The 17,769-nt window shown below is 43.1% G+C and overlaps 1 protein-coding gene across 1 annotated transcript in view; it reads left to right on the forward strand.

The window, feature by feature from the left end:
- Nucleotides 1-17,769, forward strand: part of mdga2a (MAM domain containing glycosylphosphatidylinositol anchor 2a) — a 912,278-nt gene that overhangs the window by 880,900 nt on the left and 13,609 nt on the right. The window contains exon 17 of the mRNA XM_041214670.1: nucleotides 13,347-13,452. Within this exon, the coding sequence (XP_041070604.1) occupies nucleotides 13,347-13,452 (106 nt within the window). The remainder of the gene's footprint in view (nucleotides 1-13,346; nucleotides 13,453-17,769) is intronic.

Here is a 17,769-nt window from a genome sequence, read left to right on the forward strand (position 1 = left end):
GGAGAGAGAGGGATTCTGGAAAAAAAAAGTTGCAAACATCAAGAGCCAGTCTAGCTTTTAGAAACCCCAAGCAGTCAGCCAGTGAAGTGCTGTAGAAAGGTTGAAAGGATAGGAGAATCCAAGGAAAGGAGTACTGCCCTGGTCATAGGGCAGAGTGCAGAGAGTTTATTCTTTTTAAATGAAGTGTCTGGAGGCAGTTAGCATTACTTGTTCTTTATTTTGTATTATTGCTCAAAATAAATTGTTGCAATTTTTCTAAGCAACCTGGGTGTGCTCTATCTTTCTGTAGATTATGCAACTTATGATTTGAAACAAGTTCTGTCTCATCTCTGTTGACTTATTATACCTTCAGAGAGATTGAACAAGTGCATGTGCAGAGAACGTAGAGAGGCAATCCAGATTGCAAGGGGTTTTTGCATTCTGGGATCCCACTATCTTACAAATAAATACAGGGTGGCGTGAGTCAGTTCCTATCAATATAAGGCATTCAGTCTCACAGGAATGACTGATGCTATTGAACATTGATGGTGTCTGTAGCAAACCCAAATTTGTAACAGTGGGATTCAGTATGGGCATCAGAGCTCTGGATTACTTGGAGTGTGTGTAGGGCGAAGCTTGGAAGATCAACAAGGAAAGCATTGGTGAAGATTGAGAGTTTCAGCAACAGAGTAAAGTAGGGTTGGAGGAAGCTGATGCTGTAGACATGGAAACGGTGGTACAGTTGATGGACTGGATGCTTGACAGGACACTAAGGCTATATGGTGCCTGGTTGACGCTGAATGAAAAAGTGCTTGTTTGTAGAGTAAATGATACATCTGTGGAGTCATATTTTACTTACATGTATTATTGTTCAGCCATAATGTGAGCTTGAGGCAGAATTTAACTTGCTGAAACTGGCTAAAATGAAGATCTGTGGTTTATAAATTGTCACGTGAATCTGACACCAAAGGCTAAAAAAAATTTGAAAGAAATTTTTATGCCTTACATAGCAAAGTGACCATGGCAGAGGACAGTTCAGATGAAGGGAAATTTAGAAATCCAAAGATAAAAGTTGAGGCAATAGAAAAGTATATCAAATAGGGTAAAAACAAGTTGAATGAAATAGGAAAGGACAAAGTTTAATGGTAATAGTGCATCAGAGAGTAAGGTCCTTGCAGGGAATAGTCATAAAAAATGAAGTCACTTTATCTGAATGAGCGTAGCATCCACAATAGCTTAGACTAGTGACACAAATAGGGAAAATGGTTTAGATATCATCACTTTTAAAGTTATATGGTTACAAGGTGACCAAGGGTGTGAAATAAATATTCTAGGGCACACAAAATTTTGCAAAGACAGGCAGAATTGAAAAGTAGGAAGGATGGAACTGTTAATAAAGGTTGACATTAAGAACATTGGAGAGGAAGGATCATGGCTCAGAAAATCAGGAAGTAGTATCAGTAGGGGTAGAGATTAGGAATAGCAAAGGACTAGAACACACTGGTGGAAATTGTTTATAGGCCCCCTAGCAGTAGTTATACCATTGGGCACAGCTTTCAAAATGACATTATTGGAGCTTGTAACAAAGGCAATGTAATAGTTGTGGGGGACTTTAACCTTCATAGACTGGATCAATCAAATTGGAGAGGTGATCCAGAAGATGAGCTTGTAGATGCTTGCTCTTCTGATGTTTTCCTGGAGAAATATGTTGTGGAGTCAACTAGGGATAAAGATATTTTAGATCTAGCATTGTGCAATGAAGCAGGGATAATTAGTCATCTCAACACCTTAGCCATAGTCCCAAAGGACAATAGATATCTCTTTCCATTAGAGAGAGACAGTTTTGACAACAAGTAGCTTGAGGGACACCACTCTGCAAGCTTGGGCAAGGTGAGGAGGTAGGGCCTCCATGAAATACCACAGTGGTACAGGGATTGAACCCACACTTCTGACGTCATTCTGCATCACACTCAAGCCAACTGATCTAACAGACCCCCGCCGTTAAATAGTAATGTCATAGTAAAAAATTCACTGGGAATAGTGATCATAATAACATTGAATTCCATGTTAAGGGTGAAAATGATCTACTCCAAGCAGAAACAAGAATCTTGAACTTAGGCATGAGGGAAAAATTGACAAAGTTTGACTGGGTAAATAGACACTGGGAAATGTTTAAAGAAACAGTTCAAAATGTTAACTTTAGTTACTCTCTCCATTTTTTATATATTTATAAAAGATCTTATATTTCTGGCTAGTTTATTCTCAACTTCTAATTTTTCCCTTTTTATCAATTTTTTGGTGGCCCTTTCCTAAAACAGTCCCAATCCTCAGATTTGCTACTGTGCTTTGCAACATTATGTCCCACTTCTTTTAACCTAATACTGTCCTTACCTTCCTGAATGAGCTATGGATGAGGCTTTCTTGTTGAGTTTTTGCTTTTCAATAGAATGTATTTTTGTTGAACATTTTGAAATGTTTTTTTTACATGTTTCCCACTGTTCATTGACCACCGTGTCTTTTAGTCTATTTATCCAATTAGTCTTGGCCATTTCTCCCCTCATTCCTATGTAATTTACCTTGTTTAAGTTTAAGATTCTTGTTTGTGATTGGACTATGTCACTTATAAACTTAACATGGAATTCAATGTTATTATGATCACTAGTCTCAGTGGATCTTTTACAATGACCGTATTAATTAGCACTGCCTCATTGTACAATACTAGATCTAGGATACCTTTTTACCCCTAGTTGGTTCCACAATGATCAAACTCATCATCTAGACCACCCTTTCCATTTTGATTGCCCCAGTCTACAAGAAGGTTAAAGTCCCCCACAATTATTGCATGGCCTTTGTTACAAGCTCCAATAATTTCATGTTCAATGCTCTGCCCTAGGATATAACAATGGTTTGGGAGCCTATAAACTACTCTCACCAGCATTTTCTGACTCTTGCTATTCCTAACTTCTACCCAAACTGATTCTACGTCCTGACCTTCTGAGGTCAGGTTCTTTCTCACGCAAGTCCTTATGACATCCTTTGCCATCAGGGCTACCCCTCTTCCTTTGCCATTCTGCTTGTCTTTCCAAAACATTGTGTACCCTGGAAAATTTATTTTCCAACCTTGATCGCTTTGCAACCAAGCCTCTGTAATGGTGTTTAAATTAAACCATTTACCTCTATTTGTGCCTCTAGTTCATTATCCTATTGCAGATGCTTCATGCTTTCAGATAAGGAACCAGTAATTTCATTTTTAAATTACTATTCCCTGCATTGACCATATTCGCTGGTGCACAATTAATGTTAAACTCTCTGTCCCCACTCTGCTTGTCTTTATCCAAATCGCAGAACTTTTCCCTTTGGATTTCTAAATCTCTCTTCACCTGAACCCTCCCCCGCAATTCAGTTAGTTTAAAGCCCGGTCCCCAGCCCTGGTTATGCAATTGGACGGAAACACTGGTCCTCCAGCCCAGTTTTAATTGGAGCCCATCACAATGGAAAAGCACCCTCTCCCTTGAGTACAGATGCCAGATTGTATCTTATGAATTGAAGCCCTTTCTTCCCACACTACTCTTTGAGCCACTTGTTTAAATCTCTAATCTGCTTCACCCTATGCCAGTGACACATGGCTCCAGTTACAATCCGGAGATGATCACCTTTGATATTCTACGTTTTAATTTGGACCCTAACTTCTCAAACTCTCTTAGCGGAACATCATTTGTGTTCCTACCTGTGTCTTTGGTTCCCACTTGGACCACAACAACTGGATCCTCCCCTTCCCAGTCCAAGCTTCTCTCCAGCTGCAAGAAGATGTGCTTAATCTGGCATTGGGCAGGCAGCACAATTTTTGGATCCCCCAGTCGCAGCTGCAGAGAATGATATGACCTCAGGGTGGTGGTTGTGGGGGAGGAGAATTGAGGGGAGGTCAGCAGCAAGGGCATGGGGGTGGCTCTCAGCTTGGTCTCTTCCCAGTGCTGCATCCCTCAATCAGGCACTGAATGCATTTGAATGAGCAACCACACCCCCACCCCTGGACCAGGGAGCTCACAAGCAACCCCATATGGGTTTGCTTGTCATGCTTCCCATATACACTGAGCAAACACCAGCAATGGCAGGATGAGGCCCTTAAGTGGACAATTAGTGCCCAAGGACCTCACTAATGCCCACTTAAAGGCCTTATTTGACAGTGGTGCTGGAAGGACATCCTGCCTTTCCACTACAGACTTAATTTGGGTGTCGATGGGAAGGTGCCAGCCTACCCATGCTCCATTGATGAAATGCCTTGATTAAATTATTAAACCCTTGATTAAATGCCCCACTCACCAAACTCACCACAGGGTGGGCATTAAATACTGCCCAAAGATGCTGCAAAGAGATATATGCAGGTTAAGTCATTGGACAACAAGGTGGCAGATGGAGTATGATGTGGGGAAGTGTGAGGTTATTCAATTTGGTCATGAGAATAGAAAAGCAGAATATTTTTGAAAGGCCTGAAACTTGTAAATATTGATGTTTGGCAAAACTTGGATGCACTTGTACAAGGAATACAAACAACATGAAGATACAGCAAGCGAATGGTATGTTGGGCTTTATTGCAAGGGGATTGGAGTACAAGAATAAAGAAGTCTTGCTACAATTGCATGGAGTTTTGGTGAGACCATACCTGGAATACTGAGTGCAGTTTGGCTTTCATATTTAAGAAAGGATATACTTGCATTGGAGGCACTACAGAGACGGTTCACTAGATTGCTCCCTGTGGTGAGAGGATTGCCCTATGATGAGAGGCTGAGTAAATTGGGTCTATATTCTCTTGAGTTTAGAAGAATGAGATGTGATCTCATCAAAATATTCAAGATTCTGAAGGGGCTTGACAGAGTAGATACTGGAACGTTTTTCCACCTAGCTGGGGAATCCAGGACGAGGGAGGGCAGTTTGAAGTTAAGAGGCCAATCCTTTAAGATGGAGATGAGATGTGGCTGCAGGATGACATAGATTGGGACCTGAATATTGAAGGGTTTGTGACATTTAGGAAGGACAGGAAGTGAGGAAATGGTGGAGGGTGGCTTTGTTAATTAAAGATGATATTAGCACAATAGAGAGGGATGACCTAGGTTCAGGAAACCAGGATATAGAAGTGGTTTGAGTAGAGATGAGAAATGACAAAGGTACTTGTGGGAGTGGTGTACAGGCCACCTAACAGTAACCACAGGGTAGGACAGGGTATCAAAGAAGTAGTAATGGGATCTTGTTAGAAGGGTACGGCGATTATTATGGGGGATTTTAATCCAGATGTACACTAGAAAAATCAGATGGGCAAATGTAGGCTAGATGAGGGATTCATACAATGTTTTTTTGGATAGCTTCATGGAACAGCATGTTCTGGCACCAACCAGAGAGCAGGCTATATTCCTGGTATTGACCAAAGAGATAGGATTACTTAATGACCTCATAGTGAAGGCTCCCCTAGGCAGCAGTAATCATAATATGATTTAATTTTACACTCAGTTTGAGGGAGAGAGGAGTGGTTCTGGGACTAATATTTTAAACTTAAATAAGGGCAATTATAATGAAAGTGAACTGGCAATTGAGGTTAAGGAATAGGTTAATAGAGATGCAGTGCAGACATTTAAGGGGTTATTTCAGAATACACAGAATGGATATATTCCAACAAGAAAGAAAAATTCCAAGGGGAGAATGAACCATCCGTGGTTAACTAAAAAAGTTAAAGATAGTATCAAAATTAAAGAAAAAGCATATAATTGCACAAAGATGGGTGGCAGGTCAGAAGACTGGACAGAACGTAAAAAACAGCAAAGAATAATTAAAAGATTAAGAAGAAGGGAAAAATTAGAGTACAAGAGAAAGTTAGCTAGAAATATAAAGACAGATAGTCAGAGTTTCTGCAGATATTTTAAAAGAAAAAAGTTAACAAAGTGAGTATTGGTCCAGGGAAATGGTACTTGACAAATTGTTGGAATTGCAGGTTGACAAGTCCCAGGGTCCTGATGGATTTCATCCTAGGGTCTTAAAATAAGGGGCTAGTGAGATAGTTGATGCATTGGTTTTAATTTTCCAAAATTCCCTAGATTCAGGGAAGGTTCCATTAGGTTGGAAAATAGCAAATGTAATCCTTTATTTAAAAAAGGAAGGAGACAGAAAGCAGGAAACCATAGACCCGTTAGCTTAACATCTGTCATAGGGAAAATGTTAGAAGCTATTATAAAGGACGTTATAACAGGGCACTTAGATAAATTCAAGGTAATCAGGCAGAGTGAACATGAATTGTGAAAGAGAAACCATGTTCAACCAATTTATTGGAATTCTTTGAAGAAGTAACAGGTGCTGTGGATAAAGGAGAACCAGTGGATGTACTGTACTTAGATTTTCAGAAGACATTTGAAAAGGTGCCACATCAAAGGTGTGAAATTAGAGTTCATGGTGTAGGGGGTATCATATTGGCATCAATAGAAGATTGGCTAGCTAACAGGAAACAGAAAGTAGGCATAAATGGGTCATTTTTTTGGTTGGCAAGATTTAACGTGTGGTGTGCCATAGGGATCAGTACTGGGGCCTCAATTCTTTACAATTTATATCAATGATTTGGATGAAGGAAGAATTTTGTTGATGACACAAAGATAACTGGAAAGTAAGTTGTGAAGAAGAGGCTACAAAAGAATCTGAAGAAGAGTCATACGGACTCAAAACGTTAACTCTGTTTCTCTCTCCACAGATGCTGCTAGACCTGCTGAGATTTTCCAGCATTTTCTGTTTTTGTTACAAAAGGATATAGATAGGTTAGGTGAGTGGGCAAAGATCTGGCAAATGGAGTATAATGTGGGAAAATGTGAGGTTGTCCATTTTGGTAGGAAGAATAAAAAAGAAGCATATTATCTAAATGGTGAGAGATTGTAGAGCTCTGAGATGCAGAGGGATCTGGGTGTCCTAGTGCATGAATTGCAAATGGTTGGTATGCAGGTATAGCAAGTAAGTGGCAACATTAATAAAATGTTATTGTTTATTGAAAGGGGAATTGAATGCAAAAGTAGAGAGATTATGCTTCAGTTATACAGGGCATTGGTGAGATCACATCTGGAATACTATGTGCCAATACAGTATTGGTCTCCTTATTTAAGGAAGAATGTAAATGCATTGGAAGCAATTCAGCAAAGGTTTACTCAACTAATACCTGGAATGGATGGATTGTCTTATGAGGAAAGGCTGGACAGGCTAGGCTTGTACTGATTGAAGTTTAAAACAGTAAGAGGCAACTTGATTGAAACATGTAAAGGAACAAGTCCTGAGGGGACTTGAAAGGGTGGATGTGGAGAGGATGTTTCCTCTTGTGGGAGAACCTAGAACTAGGGGTCACTGCTTAAAAATAAATGGTGGGCCATTTAAGTCAGGATGAGGAGATTTTTTTTTCTCTGAGGGCTGTGACTCTTTGGAACTCTTTCTCAAAAGGTGGTGGAAGCAGAGACTTTGAATATTTTTAAGATTCTTGATAAGCAAGGGGGTGAAAGGTTATTGAAGGTAGGCAGGAATGTGGAGTGGAGGTTAAAATCAGATCAGCCATGACCTTATTGAATGATGGAGCAGGCTCGAAGGGCAGAGTGGCGGACTCCTGCTCTTAATTCATTTGTTCGTATGTATGCAAACTTCTTCATTCAAAGAGTTGTGAATCTTTGGAATTGTCTACTCCATAGGGTGTGGGTGCACAACCATTGAACATATTTAGGGCTGTGATAGACAGATTTTTCATCACTCAGGGAATTGCAGGATATGGGGAATGGGCAGCAAAGTGAAGTTGAAACCCAAGGTCAGCCATGACCACACTGAATGGCGGAAAGGGCTTGGCAGGCTGGATGGCCTTCTCCTGCTTCTATTTCTTATGTTTATATGTACTTTACCAAAGTAAATAATGCAATATTAATATTGAATATTTTAACACATTCCAATAAATATAAAATAATGATTTGTTTATGTGGGTAACTAGATTCTTAGTAGTTTTTTTGTATTAAAAATTGATCTTTACAAGATCAATTCAACATTGAAGGGTCCCTGACCCTTCCACACACAGATCTCAGATGCTGTTTGAGGACGGGGTGGGAGTTGGGAGGTGGGGTTAGGTGTTGAGGGCACTAGCAAGCATTACTAATGACATGCCCCTGTCAGCCTCTTCCTTCAATCTGCATGGGTACACCGCTCTGGAGGGTGCTGCCCCAGAAACCTTGTGGACAACCTGCAGTGAATCAATCACATGGCACACAAAGTGGGTTAATTGTAAGAGTGAGAAAAATACATGAAACTCAATTGCTCTCGACCCCACCTTCTCTGTTTGAGCAGGAAAAGTTAAGGCACAGCAGGAGAGACAGAGAGAAGATGGGAGGGGGCTGGCCTGACCGCAAGAGCCTTACTGAGTTTGAGGGCCAGGCAGCCCGGCTGGTGGGGAGGAACCGGATCGAGCCTGTGCAGGTGGAGAGGTCGGTGGGTGGTCTTCATCCAGTAAGGGTCAATGCATAATGTAGTCACATAGAAACCTAAGGATTCCTCCATGTTGGAGGCAGCTCAAGCAGTCAATCTCTCCTCTCTCACAGGCGCCAGCAGGAAGAGGGGAAGGTCAGAAGAAGAAGCCCAATCCAGCAGGTCCTCCAGCCCACAAAAGGCCGAGGACATCGGGGATGAGGATGAAAGTACACATATAGAGCCATCATTAGCAATCACTGCACCTTCCACCAGCCCAGAGACATACACCTCGATGGGTACTAGATCTAGTTCAGACAGGGTCTCATATTACGGTGGTCACCGCATGGACATTTGTTCCCAGCAGGAGGAGGCAGAGTCGGCCAAGCTCACTGGCACTCGGAGGACTGCTGGGGAAGAAGCATCTGCGACATCCAAGTCAGATGACAAGCCTCTGGGATTGGCCCTGCCTGAGATGGGGCTGCTGCAAGAGGCAGGTGTCGGAGGCCCTAAACAGCGTAGCATGTGAGGCAGAGGAGTCTGTCTGCCTGCTGGCTGATTAAGTGGTGCCAACATGCATGCACATTGAGGTCTACATGGGGAGGATGGTGGACACCATGGAAAACCTTGTCTTGCAGAATGCCCGGTTTCTGTCAGAGATCCACGCAGACCTACACTTCCTCGCTGTAGCCATGGGTGAGATCTTGCTGTGGCTATGAGGGGTGGGGGGGGGGGGGGGGGGGGGGGGGGGGCGGGGTGGGTGGGGTGGTGGGGCGTGGGGGGGGGGGGGGGGGGGGCGGGGTGGGTGGGGCGTGGGGCGGGGGGTGGGGTGGGGGGGGGGGTGGGGGGGGGTGTGGGGCGTGGGGGGGGGGTGGGGGGGGGGTGGGGGGGGGGGGTGTGGGTGGGGCGTGGGGCGGTGCGGGGGGCACCTCGACCTCCCTCCAGGTCCCCTTCTCCTCAGAAAGTCAGACAGGGTCCCTCTGGCACCCAAGGAGAGGAGGAGCGGCAACCCTGTTGCACACCCCTGAGGCCTCCACTCAGGACCGTCTGAGGTTGTCTGGCCCTTCCAAATCCCCATTAGCTGTGACCTTTCCAGCTTCATCCTCTGTGACCACAGAAGGAGCAGCTGCCCCACAGCAGGACAGCCAAAGTTAGCTTGGACCCTCCAGACCTCGGGTCTCCAGAGGTTGGCTGCGAAGATCATCCAAGGCAACAGGGCTGACTGGTCAGCAGGCTGCCTCCACCCCTGCATCGGATGTCGAAGGAATACAAGATTAAGAAGTTATGATTTCACATGTGGTTGCACAGGAGCATTATGATTGTTAATGTTCTTACACATTTGTAAATTGAGTACACCTGCACTTTAATGAGGTCTGATATGGCTTATTTGCAATTCATAGTCCTTAAGTCTGTACCCACCCCACCAACCCCTGCTACCAACCTGTGCCTCCCAGGGGACACCCCAGGCTGGGTCTATGTCCCCTGTAATCATGCAAGTGCAGAGAGGCAGAGGCTGGCCAGGGCCCTTGCGAGCCATGTGTAAGAATTCTCCCATGCACGCTGAGCCTTTGCCTTTCGCAAGCTCACCTATTCCAATGCCCTGATTATAAGTACTATGTGCTGGGGTTCCCCTTCAGTTGTCCAGTTGAGATGACCTGCATCTCCTCCCAGTGCCAGTGAGCCAACTCCCGTCCATATGTCTCTGGATAACTGCGAGTGGCCATGATTCTTGTTACATTCAACATATAGTACAACACTTTTGCTCTTCCCCTGTGACCCACATCCTTCCCTCCCCATAACAATTGACACCGCCAGGTATAACATTTGACTTTCCCATAGTTATCCTTCAACCCATCCCTATCACACTCCATCCTGTGCAGCTGAATTTCCACATCCCCTACCTCCCTGAGGGGTCCACACCCGTGACAGTAGATCCGCCACCCCCCTCCACCAACACTCCCCCATTCTGCTGACCCCCAGAATCCACTTTTACTTCCATAAACCTCCAACAACCCTCAGTGATCCTTCACCCATCATTGCTGAACCCTCACCCTCCTACCCTACTAGCTACCACTGCCTCTTTAACCCTCACCATCCCTTCCTACCAACAATTCCCTCAGTATGCCCCAGAACTCACCATTTGACAACAGGGACTCCTCCTTCTGAAATCCTTTCTCCTCTTGTCCCCATGCCCGTTCATACCTACACACACCTCCCCATGCCCATCACACTTGCACACCCCTCACCTGCCTGTTCACATCTGCACACACCCCCATGCCAGTTCACACTTGCACACACACCCAATGCCCATTCATACCTACACACACCTCCCCATGCCCATTCACACTTGCACACCCCTCACCTGCCTGTTCACATCTGCACACACCCCCAATGCCTGTTCATACCTACACATATTCCCAATGCCCATTCACACCCGCACAAACATCCCCCACCGCACACCCCTCCCCGACCCACCCTCCAACAAATGCCTTCCCATCCTCCTGCTCCATACCACCTCACCCATTCCCAGCCCTCCCTTTTATGCTTCCAAACCTGCCCCACTTCTTCAGTCTTCTGATCCCTGTCTAATCCACATCCGCAGCACAGACCATTGCTGCCCAACAGTATCTCATGCAGCCATCCACCTGCAGCGAGAAGATCCACCTCCTGGAAGCTCCTGCCATGAGAGGATCCAGTGCTAGATGCTTCATCCACCCACTGCTGCACGTGGTGGGTCTATGGTCACTGGAGGCCTCCATCTTCCGATTTCTGCAAACTGACCCAGGCCTTCTTCCAGGTGAATGCTGACATGTCCATGTCATGACGGACGTGTTCCGGACCAGTGAGATATCCATTAATGGAATGCAAAATGCCTTCACGCCAGCCCTTGTTGGGAATGGCGACCCACCATGGCGGGCAGGAGTGCACACTCCCAACATCATGAAACTGATTTTCCAGCTCCTGCCTCATTGTCACTGGCCCTGCCCCCACCTCCCATTAAACTCACCGCTCTTGGGACTGGAAAATTCCAGCCATTGTATTTTGCACATTTATCCGGGGAGTTTGCAATTGCAAGGATCTGGCAGAGTTGGGCACTGCACTGTACCTGTGACAGCTGTGCCATCATTTACAGCAACGATACCATTCTTCCTCAGCATTTACCATGGCCTCTCGACACACTGACTAACCCAGAACTAAAAAACAGTGAAAACTGGGAAATAAAAGTACTGGTCCGAACTGTTTTTTTTTCATTCTGGGATAGATCCTTTTCTATGGCTATGTTTCAGAATTCTATTCTATTAGTATGGCCCTCCTGCCCCTCACCCATGGCCATCACAATCTTGCTGCTCTGCTATTACCTGCTTGCTGGCCTCAGCTCAGCGTTCACAAATTCAGGCCTATTCAGAGAGGAGGGAAGGAGAAATATAGTTAGTGATAGAGATTATTTTTTAAAAACGCACACAGAAATAATGAAGCTTTTTTTTTTGACAGATTTGTAAGAGTGTTGTCCAGACAACCAATGCTCAGGATTACGGCCCTCAACCAACCAATTAAGTTGTAATTTAACATGGCAGCGCACTGCAGTTTTTATTTCCAACAAAATATGCAGATCGAGGGTTCAAACCCTACTGCAGAACTTGAACACCTGGTTCTATGTTGATGCTTCAGTGTAGTGCTCAGAGAATACCACACAGTTGGAAGCTCTACCTTTTGGGCAGGGCATGAAACCAAGGTACTGTCTGCCTGTTCAGGTAGACACAAACAATCAAAGAAGCCGGGAACGATTCCTGGAGAACAATCACCACCAAAAACCACATTAACTGGCCATTCATCTCATTGCTGTTTGTGAGGCCTTACTTTGTAAGGTTGCTGCATTTGCTCACAAAATGGTAGTAACTAAAATTCAGAAGTAATTCATTGGATGAAAATTCATAAGTAATTCATTGGATGAAAATTCAGAAGTAATTCATTGGGTGTGAGCCACTTTGCGGCATCTTGAGGAAGTGAAAGACACTATATAAATGTAGTTCTTTCATCTCTTTTTACTCAGCCAGCCACAATTCTGAATTCAAATACAAGTGTATCGTACAATACAGACCAAATAGGGATGTGTGAATTGAACTTGGGTCCAAACTGAATTGGAATGACTGTGTAGCCCAGATTTATTAAATCAAAAATATTTCAAGGTACTATCCTGCTCCTTGGGAAATTATTTCTGGAACAGTGTTCAAATCTATTCCTGATCGATGAGAGGGCTTTGGGATTCTATGCTGCTTTGGGCAGTTTAAACCAAAAGCTTAAATGTGAGTCCAATTCATGTGGATGCAAGTCCACTTCAACACTGTTCTGAAATGAGTCTGATAAGATTAGAAGTACATTAAATAAAGATCAATGGGGTTTAGTAATGGGTGTTCAACAGAAAAGGAAACTTGGGCACCTCAGGTCAGATAGAATGAACCAAGTGTCCAGTTTTGGAAAGCTTGGTGTTACTAGGTTATGCAAGGGATCATGTGCTATTCTTCACTACTGTCATTCCTCACTTTAATGAGGATGTACAAGGTGATAGTACCCTGCTCCCAACGGAGAGCTGTGCTTACAGCAATGCAAGCCAGAGAGTCAAAGTAACAAAGTTGTATCTCTAACTCCAAAGCATGGCTCTTGCAAAGGGAACATCTTGTTTGGAGCATCCGTTACACCGAAAATAGGGCTAAAATAGTCGGATTAAAAAGAGAGGACAATGATTTCTGATGATATTTTGAAGGTTTAAAGAATGTACACAAACGAAATGTGACATTAAACACTGTCTTGAATGTTCATTTCCAGTTTTCCCTTTAACTTGTTCACTAGAATATTCAATTACTTACCGCATATCCATTGCAGCACTAAGTTTTCTGTTTGTTGTTGTACAGCTGATATTTGAAGGCATTCGGGGGCCCAGTATAGAAGGGGACATCGCAATCGATGATGTAACTGTAATGGAAGGCAAGTGCAGGAAAGTAGACCAGCCTGTCAACAGTAAGTAAAATATTTGGAAATAAAATCTGCACATCAATATCCACAATCAAAGTGGCTAGGTCAGTGGATGAGCAAATAGGCAACAAAGCAACTGGTGAGCACTTTTCAATTTTTAGGGCATTTATTTGAACCCAAGTTATCATAATTCAATCATCTTTATATGAAAGCAAAATACTGCGGATGCTAGAGACCTGAAACAAAACCTGAAAGTGCTAGAAAAACTCAGCAGGTTTGGCAGTATCTATGGAGAGAGAAACAGAGTTAAAGTTTAAAGTTCAAAAAACTCTTCAGAGCAGTCCATTATTCGGTGCAGGCCTAATACATTTTGAAGGTGCGGTGTTCCAAAGAAGTCTCAAGGGCAAGGTGCAGAGCATACCCAAGCAGCCCATGCTTGCAAAATTCACAATATCCAACATTAGATTTCGTGACTGAACAACATTTGCTAAATAATCCGCAGTGTGCTAAGAATTACGATGACAACCAACTTAAGATTGTTAGTTGGGCCGCAGTTTGGCACATTTGCATGTACTGGAAGCTGCATAGATTACTACACAGGGCCCTGTTCTTTGCAGACAGAAAGAACATGCGCACACATTGCACCTCTTTCAGCAAAACAAAATAAGTGACAGCCATTCGTTGACTCATTCCTCAGTACAATGCCTTGACCAATCAGGGTCAAGCTGCCTAGTTTAAATTTCATACAATGGTTGGTAATTAACTGTCAGTCACCATCAATTGGTGCATTCTCCATGGCAACACCTCTTCCAATCAGGGTCCACTTTCCAACCAATTAGCACTCTCTTCTCATACAGTATAAATTGTTGTTTTCCCCATATATGGGTATTCTTGCAAAGTGTGCTGATGAGTGCAAGATGAAAAGCTTCGACATATCTCTTTTTGATCAATACTCGAGCCTTACATTGGACTCAAAATGTTAACTCTGTTTCTCCCTCCATGGACACTTTTTACTTAAAAAAGGAAAGGTTAGTTTATTCCACACTATTGTACTGGAAGTTACTTAAGAAAAGATAAAATTATTAACACATACACACAAAGATCAGTTAGAATTGAAGATAAATCAATGCTTATAAATATAAATTAAGATTATTCCATATCGGTGTAGGCTGATATGTTTTGAAGTCGAGGTGTTATGAAGAAGATTCACACTGGACACGAAATGTTTTTATATTGATGCACAATTTTTAATTTAGTTTTCAAAACTTATATTCAAATAGTTACAAAATAAATGTTTGTTGCAAAATCCCACACTGTAAAAGAAGCTTTCTAGAAACAGAGGAAAATGGTGTCACCTTGTTTCATAAATGGCGTATCACTTATTCTGCTCTTCTCATTTATCCACTTATAAATCTTATTTTTATCAGGTCTCCCCAAGTCACACACTGGGGGTGAAGTTAAACTTCAGAGGGACATAATATAGATGGTGGTGATCATTCAGCCATTTTACAACTCCCTCAATTTTTTATTTCCTTTAAGCCAATGAAAATAAAAATTAAACCAGATGTAAAGCAGGGAACAAATCGCTATTGATTCTCTTATACCATGCCACAAAATCAAAATCTATTGTTCTGTCTTCTTCCTGTTGCTCTCCATTGCAGAGGACGTATTAATTCCTGAGGATACTAATAATGCACTGGGATGAGGAATTCACATGTGAGACATATAGACTGGGACAATCAAATTCAAATGAATGGTGTAGAGCTTGCAGAACGTTTTTGTGTCTGTTTCTTGGAGCAGTGCATTGTGGAGCCATCTAGAGATAAAGCTATCTTAGATCTAGTATTGTTTAATGAAGCAGGGTAAATTAGGAATGTCAGAATAAAAGATCCACTGGGAAATAGTGATCATAATACCATTCAATTCCATATTAAGTTTGAAAGTGACATATTCCAATCGCAAAAAAAAATCTTAAATTTAAACAAAGTCAATTACACAGGTATGATGGGAACTAGCTAAGGTTAACTAGGTAAATAGACTAAAAGATATGGAGGTAAATGAACAGTTGGAAACATTTAAGGAAGCAATTAAAAATGTTCAACAAAAATACATTCCAATAAAGAACAATAACTCAGCAAGAAAGACCCATCCGTGGCTTACTCAGCAAGTTAAGGATAGTATTAGATTAAAGGAAGAAGCTTACAATGTTGCAGCAAGTCTGAGGATAGGGAACGCTTTAGAAACCAGCAAAGGGCCACCTAAAATTTAATGAAAAGGGAAAAATTAGAATATGAGAGTAAACTTGCCAGGAATATAAAAACAGGTTATAATTTATGTTTAATAAGTTATGCTTATGGTTATGTTTAATAAATCTATAAAAAGGAAGTGAGTAGCTAAAGTAAACGTTGGCCCCTTAGAAGCAGAGACAGGAGAAATTATCATGGGGAACAGTGAAAGCAGCATGTGATAGACAGAGCTAAGTGATCCCATAACCAATGGATCAGATTTAAGCTCTGCAGTCCTGCCACATCCAGTCATGAATGTCAGTGGACAATTAAACAACTCTCTAGAGGAGGAGATTCCACAAATATCCCCATCCTCAATGATGGGGGAGCCCAACACATCAGTGCAAAAGACAAGGCTGGAGCATTTGCAACAATCTTCAGCCAGAAGTGCCGAGTAGATGATCCATCTCGGCCTTCTCCAAAGGTCCACAGCATCACAGATGCCAGTCTTCAGCCAATTCCATTTCTCCACGTGAAGGCACTGCAAAGGCTATGGGCTCTGATAACATTCCAGCAACAGTACTGAAGACTTGTGCTCCAGAACTAGCTGTGCGCAAGCCAAGCTGTTGCGGTACAGCTATAATATAACATTGGTATCTATCCGACAAATGCCCAGGTATGACCTGTCTACAAAAAACAGGACAATTCAATCTGGCCAATTATCACCCCATCAGTCTACTCTTGATCATCAACAAAGTGATGGAAGGTGTCATCGACAGTGCTATCAAGCCATACTTACTCAGCTGTAACCTGCTGCCTGATGCACAGTTTGGGTTCTGCCAAGGCCATTCAGCTCCTGACTCCATTACAGCCTTGGTTCAAACATGGGCAAAATAGCTGAACTCTAGAGGTAAGAGTGACTGCCCTTGACATCAAGACAGCATTTGACTAGGTGTGGCATCAAGGAGCTGTAGCAAAACTGGAGTCAATGGGAATTGGGGGAGAATATTCCACTCATTGGGGTCATACCTAGCACAAAGGAAGACAGTTGTGGTTGTTGGATGTCATTCATTGATGGAGGATATCACTGGAGGAGTTCCAAAAGGTTGTGTCCTATGTCCAACCATCCTCAGCTGCTTCATCAATGAACTTCCTTCCCTCATAAGGTCAGAAGTGGGGATTTCGCTGATGATTGCACAATGCTTAGCACCACTCGTGGCTGCTCAGATACTGAAGCAGCCCATGCCCATATGCAGCAAGACCTGAACAAAATTCAGGCATTGGTTGATAAGTGGCCAGTAACGTTCATGCCACACAAATGCCAAGCAATGACCATCTCCAATAAGAAGGAATCCAATCACCTCCTCTTGATATTCAATGACATTACCATCGCTAAATCCTCCACGATTAACATCCTGGGGGTTACCACTGACTGTAAACACAACTGGACTAGCCATATAAATACTGTGGCTACAAGAGTGGGTCAGGGGCTGGGAGTTCTGCAGAGAGTAACTCACTTCCTGACTGTCCATAGCCTGTCCACCATCTATAAGGCACAAGTTTTGAGTGTGATGGAATACTCTCCACTTGCCTTGATGAATGCACCTCCAACAATGCTTGAAGCTTTATCCATCCAGGAAAAGCAGCCCGCTTGATTGGTATCCCATCCACCACCTTCAACATCCACTCCCTGTACCATCAATGCACAGTAGCAGCAGTGTGTATTTACAAGATGCACTGCAGCAACTCACCAAGGCTTCTTTGACAGCACCTTCCAAATCCACAACTTCTACCACCAAGAAGCACAAGAGCAACAGATGCATGGGAACATCACCACCTGCAAGTTTCCCTCCAGACCACACGCCATCCTTACTTGGAACTATGTCGCCATTCCTTCATTGGGTCAAAATCCTGGAACTCCCTCCATAACAGCAATCTACATCACATGGACTGCAGCAGTTCAAGAAAGCGGCTCACTACCACCTTCTCAAGAGCAATTAGGAATGGACAATAAAAATGCTGACCTAGCTGATGACACCTAGATCCCATAAAAGAGTCAGTAAAAGGCACTTAGAAAAGCACAATATGATTAGTACAAGTCAACATGGATTTACTAAGTGGAAATCCTGTTTGACAA

Source organism: Carcharodon carcharias, chromosome 20, assembly GCF_017639515.1.
Source record: "Carcharodon carcharias isolate sCarCar2 chromosome 20, sCarCar2.pri, whole genome shotgun sequence".
NCBI lineage: Eukaryota > Metazoa > Chordata > Chondrichthyes > Lamniformes > Lamnidae > Carcharodon > Carcharodon carcharias.